The sequence below is a fragment of the Micropterus dolomieu genome, linkage group LG14 (genome assembly GCF_021292245.1).
Source record: "Micropterus dolomieu isolate WLL.071019.BEF.003 ecotype Adirondacks linkage group LG14, ASM2129224v1, whole genome shotgun sequence".
Classification (NCBI taxonomy): Eukaryota; Metazoa; Chordata; class Actinopteri; order Centrarchiformes; family Centrarchidae; genus Micropterus; species Micropterus dolomieu.
In genome coordinates this window covers 19,850,342-19,859,843 of record NC_060163.1, presented here as the reverse complement: position 1 = coordinate 19,859,843, position 9,502 = coordinate 19,850,342, and the positions used below count along the sequence as shown (strand labels likewise).

At 40.6% G+C, this 9,502-nt stretch overlaps 1 protein-coding gene and 1 long non-coding RNA gene across 2 annotated transcripts in view; one reads left to right on the top strand and one right to left on the bottom strand.

Annotated features, from left to right (window-relative positions):
• Positions 1 to 217: 217 nt before the first annotated feature.
• On the top strand, positions 218 to 4,162 carry LOC123982458. Its single transcript, XR_006827981.1, has 3 exons — positions 218 to 497; positions 1,524 to 1,935; positions 2,232 to 4,162. It is a non-coding gene; the product is annotated as an uncharacterized LOC123982458 (long non-coding RNA).
• Positions 4,163 to 5,648: 1,486 nt separating this feature from the next.
• The window catches only part of LOC123983530 (5-hydroxytryptamine receptor 3A-like), a 25,427-nt gene continuing 21,573 nt past the window's right edge, over positions 5,649 to 9,502 (bottom strand). The window contains exons 11-12 of the mRNA XM_046069788.1: positions 6,785 to 6,967; positions 5,649 to 5,695 (exon numbers count right to left, since the gene is read on the bottom strand). Coding sequence (XP_045925744.1) covers positions 5,649 to 5,695; positions 6,785 to 6,967 — 230 coding nt within the window. The remainder of the gene's footprint in view (positions 5,696 to 6,784; positions 6,968 to 9,502) is intronic.

Genomic DNA, 9,502 nt, shown 5'->3' with positions numbered 1-9,502 from the left:
TTTGTATTGGTGAGTAAATGAAATGATAAAATATAGTATTTTAGAAAATCAGCAATTGATGACATTCCTTTTGACTGGACCAATGGGAATTCTTTGTGTTTTTAAAAAAAAATCTGCTCCTGCAGTATTAAGTAGTGACCATAGACTGTATATTGTATAAAAATGGATGTAGTATCTGTGACATCACCCGTTGGTTTCTGAAGAGCAGTTTTGAAGCCTGAATTGGGCGGAGCTGGCCGGCGTCATCTTGGCAGCGCTTCATTGCGCGTCACTCCCGGATAACCATAAATGGACAGAGAGGCCGGTCGTGGGTGGAGCTGAGGTGACGTGTTGCTGAAACCACTCCCGCCTAGCTCGACATGACCGAGTTAGCTCATGCTAAGGAGCTAATGCTATATGCTACTCTGCGTTAGCAGAGGTAGCTTCTAAACCTCTGGTGCTGTACGGTGGAGGTTGGAACCTGTGTCCGTGTTGTTTGTTACCAGCTCACAGTCAAGGTAAGACGGAAAATATTAAAATAACTCGCATATCTGTTATTGACATTATGGTATACATATATGTTATTGACTTCACAAGGTTTTAAATGCTTTTTAATATATAAATGTGGTAACGTTATGTTGCAACACCAACATTAACATTAGATTTTGTTGAGACCAATGTTAACAGTTAACTATGAATCAGTTATTAATTACGTTAACGTTTACTTACAGCTCAAACGAACAATTTGAAGCAAATCAATTAACCCTTTTACGTAACAGTGGTTACGAGTCGTTTATTTGGACGTCACCTCAGAATGTTACTTGTAAGAAACCCAATAAGCTAGTGGTAGAGTCCTTAGTTACATGATGGAAGCTGTATAACTTGTAAAACGTTAACCATGGCTGTTATCACGTTAATTAATTCCCCACCCTGCTATATTGAGTAAGGCTGCTGCTGTCGGCAAGATTTTGTGGGATTATTGTCTGGAATAGGAGAAAGAAGAGAGAAAGGTACTTTTTATATTGGTCACAAGATTCTTGTTGAGGATCTGATGCCTCCGCGCCTGCTTTAACTGTAAGTAACGTTACTAGAACAACTTGGCTACAGGACATTTGACAGCTGATATAAAATTGTCTGTCTTAAGAGTACAACACAAAAACACTGTCTCCCTTGTTCCATTTCTCCCACTTATGTGACATAATAGTGCTGTCAACATTTAAATACTGAGGCATCTTTTAGAAGAGCATCTCAAAAGATTTGAATACCGTGGCAAAGTTCATTGTGAGCATCAGAAGCAGACTGAGAGATTACAGACCCCTTACATTAATTAGCTGATTAGAGAGGCAGAAAGGTGAAAACAAAAAAAGGGTTTGAAATGCTTCACTTGTGTAATGAATCTAGAATATATGAGAGATTTACTTTTTGAAAAGAATTATGTTAGAAAATTAACTTCACCACAATATTCTATTTATTAAAGACTCATCTGTATTGTTTACTATATATTTTTCATCACCTGAAGCATTTATTACACATTTTCCTCCCAGAGTCACACTGTGGATCAAATGTCCCACCTGGTGCCAGAGAGCTGCAGAGACCTGGGAAGCCTCCTCACTGTGCTGTTAGCGTGGACTGATGTGGAAAGGCCTTCTCTCCTCCTGTTTACTTTGAGTTTTAAATATTGTCCAAGGAAATTTTTGCAAGGAAAACGTTTTAACTTGCAAAACTATTTTACTTGCAAAACTTATTAACTTGCAAAACTTTTGGCCTCGCAAAGAAAACTTTTATAACTTGCAATCAATAAGAACAAAATAGCAATTAAAACTTTTGTGACAAACTACAAACTTAATTTTTGATTGCAGCGCGATCTGCTGTCAAAACATTTTTTTTTGCTTGCATTAAGAAGAGACAAAAATACCTTCATACACTGCGGAGATCCTAAGAATTTATTACCTCCAGGTGAGTGTAAGATTAATTTTGCCATAGCCACAATGTTGATCACATAAAGTGTGGTCATTACAGATTAGGACATCTCTGCAATACAGTTATTCTGAATTTGTGATGACTAGGATGACCTCTACTTTCAGTGGTCATTTCACATTTGCACAGTGGTGTCATTGTTTTTGCATTGTTTCCCTGTACATGATCACTTTAAAAGTTATTACAAGCCTATTTTAAATGGATGTTCTTAGGCTGCACTGAACGCATAACACAAAACAGAGAATGCTCACTTTTATTTTTTACTTGTCCAACAGACCAATGCCATCGATGATTGATCCCAGACAGACAGAGAGAGAAGTTGTTAACATGGAATTGGGGCTAAAGACGTACAAAATGCGGGTAGTGTTTTTTTGGCTATAAAACATACAGCGAGAGAGAAACAGAATTAATGCCAAAGTGGTCTCAAGTCATTGCTCTCCGGACATCATGTTTTTGACCATAAAATGTAGACCCTTCTATCTGCCCAGGGAAGTTACCACCATCATCATCTCTGCTGTTTACATCCCCCCAATGCTAACACCAAGGAGGCTCTGAGTGTGCTCTACCGCTCAATCAGTGACTTGCAAACTACACATCCAGAGGGTGTTTTCATTGTTGTTGGGGACTTTAATCAGGCCAACATGAAGACGTGTGAACTTTGCAACCAGAGGCTCAAACACACTAGACAGAGCTTACACAAACATTAAGGCAGCTTTCAAGGAATGTTCAGGGAAGCTGCAACTGAAAACCAACACACCAATGTAGCGGAGTATGCTAAATCTGTGTCTGCATACATCCAGAAGTGCATGGAGGATGTCTCTGGGACCAAGACTGTCACCACATGGGCAAATCAGAAACCCTGGATGACCAATGAGCTGGCTCACACCCTCACAGACATATTTAACACCTCGCTGACCCATGCTGTCGTCCCATCCTGTTTCAAGACAGCCAACATCATACCGTTCCAAAAAAACCCCACAATTTCACCACTCAACGATTACCGCCCTGTCGCACTCACTCTCATCATGATGAATTGCTTCGAGAGGCTGGTGAAGAACCACATCATCTCCAAACTCCCCCTTCTTTTGATCCGCTCCAGTTTGCTTACCGCTCCAACTGTTCCACAGAGGACATTGTCTTCTCCACACTCCACCTGAGCCTGCAACACCTGGTGAAGAACAATACCCACGTGTGAATGCTATTTCAGCTCAGCATTCAACACAATCTCCCCCAGCACCTGGTGAGCAAACTGGCCCCCCTAGGACTCAAACCCCCCCTTTGTAACTGGCTGCTGGATTTCATCACAGACAGACCCCAGTCTGTGTGGCTTGGCAAAAACCCCTCCAACGTCATCTCCCTCAGCACCGGCTGCCCCTGGGGCTGCATACTGAGCCCACTGCTCTTCACCGAGTTAAGTTCGTCATGACTGTCGTACCAGGTTCAGTACGAACCACATCATTAAGTAAAATTAAGTGCATTAAGTATGCTGACGACACGACAGTGGTGGGTCTCGTCAGGGACAACAACGAATTGGCCTGCAGAGAGGAGGTGAAACACCTGGTGGAAAGTTGTGACACAAACAATCTGATTCTGAATGTCAACAAAACAAAAGAGATTGTCGTCGACTACAGGAAAAATCACCCAAGTCAATCCCCCCTCATCATCAACGGGGTCAGCAGCATCAAATTCCTGGGGGTGCAGATCACAGACACTTTGACCTGGTCCCTCCACACCTCTGTTCTTGAGAGCACAGCAGCGTCTGCACTTTCTGCATTTGATGAGAAGAGCAAACCTCCCCCTTCCCATCCTCACCACTTTCTACAGAGGGACAATAGAGAGCATACTGACCAGCTGTCTCTGTCTGGTTTGGGGCCTGCAATGCCTCATTCTGTAAATGTGTGGAGAGAATGGTGAGGACAGTGGAGAGAATCCCTCCCATACATACGACACTAGTCACTTTACATGGACACTGTGATCTCTATTGCAATGAGTAACTGGACTATCTGCATCATACTGTCTGTTTCACTGTTACAATACATCCTGCTGCTACAGATATTTGCACTATGAATATTGTCTTACAAATCATTTTTCTGTTTGCTGATACATTCCTGACAAATGTCACAATATTTTTATCTGGTTTCTGTTTCTTTTATATGCTTATATTTATTCTATTTTATATTGCATATAATTATATATATATACTGTTTTTCTTTTACTTGTCTTCTGTTTTTATTCGGAGCCTTGCAATGAAATCTCGCTCAAAAGTACATTGTGAATGTGCAGTTGGATGACAATGACAAGTGTGTGTGTGTGTGTGTGTGTGTATGTGTGTCAGAAGTACTGGTGGGTGTGTGTGTGTGTAAGACACAGAAGTGCTGGTGGGGGTGTGTGTGTAGGTGGGGGTGTGTGTATGAAACAGAAGTGTGGGTGCGAATATCCAAATCACCAAATCAAAAACCTACCCAGTGAATAACTACAATACTTAGGTCCAGTCTTACTGCATTGGCTTCCAAATATCTTTTATGTTGTAAGTCTTACCTTATAGGTATTTGCAGCTGGATGGATTTATTATTGTTATTGCTGTTGTTGCTATTAATAGTTTTATTATTATTATTTTAGAATTACATTGGTATAACTGTTATGGCTTGATGGACTGAAAAATATTTGTATAATGATAATTATTTTGATTATCAATCTAGGAACAACATGATGTACACATGAGATGCATTCTGTGCTTCAGTACTCTGGTTACTGGAGTTTTTAAGGATTTTTAGGGATATTCAATCCATTCCACATCAACACTACCAGTACTCATTATTACTACTATTGTTTATTCACTTCTACTGTTCATAATTATAATTCTGTTAATAATGTAAATATTTTACATATCCACACTCCTTTATATTTTCTTTGTATTTTATATTAATACTTTTTAAATGTGTATATTTATTTATTTATCAACTTTCTATTATTATTTCTATTCCTTTATGCTTTGATGTGCAATGTGTGCAACTGTGACTCAAGAATTTCCCTTCTGATTGAAGTCATTGGAAAGATGTGGGTGGATGGCACTGCTGTAGCACATATCTGTTGATAATGTTTCAACATGAGCAAAGGCTTCCTTGTGGTGCTATGGGATTCCACGTAATGAACATACAGAGATGATAAATGAAATGGAACACTTTCTTTTCATCTTGAACCAATTTCTGGTATGCCAGTAATTGGTACAGTGAAATTCAATTGCGTGTCCATATGAAAATAGGTGGTCCTTACAAGTGACCAAAAAAAACAATGACAAAAATACAAGAATGTGTGTGCTAGTGTTTGTATAAGTAGAAAAATAGAGATTATTTTGTTGTTTATTTGTGCAATATGAAGAGTCTGATACATGCTGTCAAAGCCAGTACTCTACATACAACAGATCACAGAATTCCATCAAATAAATGCATCATGACATAAAGCAAACCACATTAATCACACTGCATTTCCGCAGAAGAAAACAACTTGATTATATAAATAGTAAAATAATCTTACAGTTTCCTGCAGGAATTTAGACAACCAGAGTGAGAATGTATGATACATCAAGATTCTGCATGTCACTTGTATCTAAGAAAAGTTTAAATCAAGGCCAACTGGACTTGCTTTAAGGTTGGCAAATTGCACTCAGTCTGGAGGCAGTACGAGGCTTGCAGTCATTGAGCCAGACTCTGCAGCTCGAGGCAGAAATACCCACTGAAAGCTACAGAAAGAGAGAAGAGAGAGACAAGAAAGCACAAAACTTGGGGGAAGAGCAGAAGTCAGGTTAGTAACATGCATTAATGGGATAGAGGAGGAGGGGCTCAATGCAGTTATGTTGTTTTATTTTTTATTTTTCAGGATTTATATCTTCACTTGGGTGAAAAAAGTAAATTGGCTGAGTGCCACACAGATTAGGGAAATTGGAAAGTTTAGAAAGACACATTATTTTCGGCAAAAATCAGAAAATGATAGAATAACGCCAGCCTTTTCCTGTAGAGCTTCCTTAACATTCTGTTAGTTCCCGCAGATCTCTATAGATCCCACAGATGGCATGCTTTAAATTACAACTTTAGAGCCCATTTGTACATTTCTTTAGTGCTTCTGAATTTACTATATTAATTTTTATCAGTCTTTCAGTATCAGTCCATTTTGCACACCATCTCACAAATAATTGCAATGTTATCTAGTGCTTGTGGTCACAGACGGATGTTGGCGGGCATGTAGAGTAGCATCTACTCAACCACTAAATACATTTTTACAGTTATCTTTGTCTAAAAAGCTGGTTCAGATTGACATGGAAACTAAGAGGAAGAGAGAAACCTTACATGAGTAGAAAAGCCAGCAAGCATCATGAGTGCAGGACCAGAGAGAATTCAAAGTCTGTACAGGAACCTCACCCAACAGATATCACTGATGCTCAGAAGATGGGTACCGATGGGTACCAATGTACCCATCTTCTGAGCCATTTTAATCAATGCTGCCAGTGTGTAGAATCCATAATAAAATTGGCATGGCAGAAGGATGAAATGTAGTATTACAGACCAATAAAACTTAATATAATTTAATAATATTAGTTAATTTGCCAAACACATGAAAGCCTTTCCGACTAAACAAACCCATTTCATTATTTTCCATCACATGAGATCACTTAAAGTGCACACAAAAAGAACCATGATTAAGGATAATGAACACAAAGGAGATATCTTTTTTAGCAAAATAATGCAGTGCAATTTATTCTCATAAATAAGGTGAACAGAATGACAAATTAATTTTAAATTGTTGTTTGTTAACAGATGCTTCCCTTGCCTACCAATCTCTATAGAGACAGTGGCAAGGGAGTCCCAGCAATTGAGCAGCTCCTTGAAGGCGAATGCCACATCCCTCTCATAAACACTGGGGGAGGGTGCACCTGGTGTGGTAGAACTAATCACACTGAAAGTGATCGTTGAATCAGAGCTGCCACTGCTGTAATAAGAGGCCACATTTTGCGCACCTGCAAAGAGAGCAAGCAGGGAAACAAAACTGAAGACACCAGGTGGATTAAAAAGAGAAGAGGTGGAAGGAATGTCCAAAGAGACAGGTAAATAAGGCGCAAACTTGTGCTAAGCCTAGCAGGACTTTGAGGTAGCTCTGACACTGAAACCAGGATATCAGCCTAAATTCTCTCAGGCTTGTGTTGTCCCCTATGCATTCAGGCTGGAGGTGGAGGCAGAGCTGGAGTGCCTACAACAAATAGGGGTGATTTTTCCCAGTCCTGTTCAGTGAATGGGCCACCCCCATCATGCCAATAACAACGAGAACAGGAGTTGCATGCATCTGCGGGGATTTTAAAATGACCATTAACCCAGCCCTCTGTGCCGAACATTATCCTATTCCCAGGGGGTTAGCGTTTCAGCAAACTGGATCTCTCGCAGGCTTACCAGTCCAGGAGAGCTTCTGCAAACATCTCACCAGTACCATGCACAAGGTCAGCGCCCTCCATCTTCCAGTGAGTCATAGACCAAGTTCTTCAGGGGCTCCCCAATGTGCACTGTTTTCTGGATGACATCCTTGTAACTGGACGACGCAGTTCAACTGAAAAATGTGGAAGCAGTGCTGAGCCGCTTGAAGAAGTTTGGCCACCTGGTGCAGCAGGAAAAATGTGAGTTCTTCAAAACCTCACTGGAATATTTGGGACAAATCGACACCACAGGTCTCCACAAATACCTAGAAAAACTCAGGGCTATTGCAGAGGCCCCTCCCCAAATGAATGTCAGCCAGCTTTGACTTCAGCTGGCAACAACACTTAGTCCCTTGCACGCATTACTACACAAGGGGGCACCATGGAAAATTGTCCCCAGAGTGCAATGAAGTATTCGGTGCAGCAAAAGAACAGGGGTCCCATTTATAAAACTGTGCATAGAAACCTCACTAAAAGTGTGCGTGCACCCAAAAACCACAAAATATATTCAGACAAACCGTGCATACTCACACTTGCAAGCACGTTCCCTTTATAAATCATTAATACGTACTGACTGCATGAAGAAAAGGAGGCAAATTCTAACCGAAAAGCTTCAAAACAAAATTTAACTCGCAATTCTTTTGCACCGGAGGAAAGGGAGCACCGGAGCTCCACTCCCTTTATAACCGATCTGCAGCAACGGGCATCCCTATTGATTAGTGGTGTTGCTGGCTGGAGGGACACACACACACGCAAGACTGGATGACCCAAGTTGGATTCCCCAGTTTAAAAAGAGAGTAAACCAATTGCATTCTTCTTGTGTTTAAACATATATTTAGGCTATACAAACAATCCACTCACTTACAACTCACAATGAGTTAAAAGAAATATGACTTATTGTAAATGACAATAAAATTGTGTTATTTTTCCATAACGTGTTTTTACAAGCAGCGCATCACATCCACACGCTAGCGGACAGCGTTTGGCTCGATAAGGCAACGAACATGTGATAACATAGGCTACATAAAACTATGCACTCCTGTTTGCTCGGCTGACACACTGAAAACAGCATTAATTTAAATAATTTGTCCTCCTGTTCACCTTATTTATGAGAGTAAATTGCACTGCATGCAAGTATTAATTAATATGATTCCTGATTAAACTGTACAACATATTTGAGGCGTTCTTTTGCAGAAACTGATATCTCCATTTGTGTTTACCTCCAGCTCCTTGGCATGAACATCATGTTATCGTTTGTGTTAAATGATGCCATACCCTCGCATTAGACACGGCAGTCCTGGGCTATATTTGTAAGAGTTAATTTCACAACGAGGGAAAATTATGTTTTTAAGTACAGTAGCTAATTGCCTTAAAGGCCACCTCCAAATGTAGTGAACTGCTTACAGTTGGCAGTGTCACTGCTTTTGAAATTGGCCTTTAGGACCCATTTTCTCGTGCCTAAACGTAGCCCTGACCGTCACCACCCCATGGCCTCCTAAGCCAGAGTACTTAGCCTGCACCTGCACAGGCCCAGTATATTTTTTATTTTAATAAATGTGTTGCTACATGTCAACATTGGTAAACACATGGTTGACATTGCAATACATTTTATTTATATGGTATTTAGGCCTAGACTGCTGGGGGATTTCCCATGATGCACTAAGCTCCTCTCCTTCTTTCTCTCCCTCTGTATGCAACCTCATCCCATTAACGCATGTTACTAACTCGACTTCTTCCCTTTCCTGTAGTCTTGTGCTTTCTCGTCCCTCTCCTCTCTCTTCCTATCACTTCCTGCAGGTGTTTCTGGCTCTGGAGCTGTGGAGTCTGGATCTGTGGCTGCGAGTCACCTGCTGCCCCCGTGTTCCTGCTGGACACCCTCTGCTACAACTATTGTTACTAGTCCTGTTATTATTGTTATTATAATCATTAACATTATGATTATTATCATTAACACTACTATAAATATCTGTACCATTTTTCATTCAGGTTATAGCAACATCACCTTTACTGTCTGTACCTCTGTGTGTATATTGTGTAGGCTGCCTCCCTCCCCTCTCTCTCTCCTTCCATCCCCCCCCCCCCTCTCTC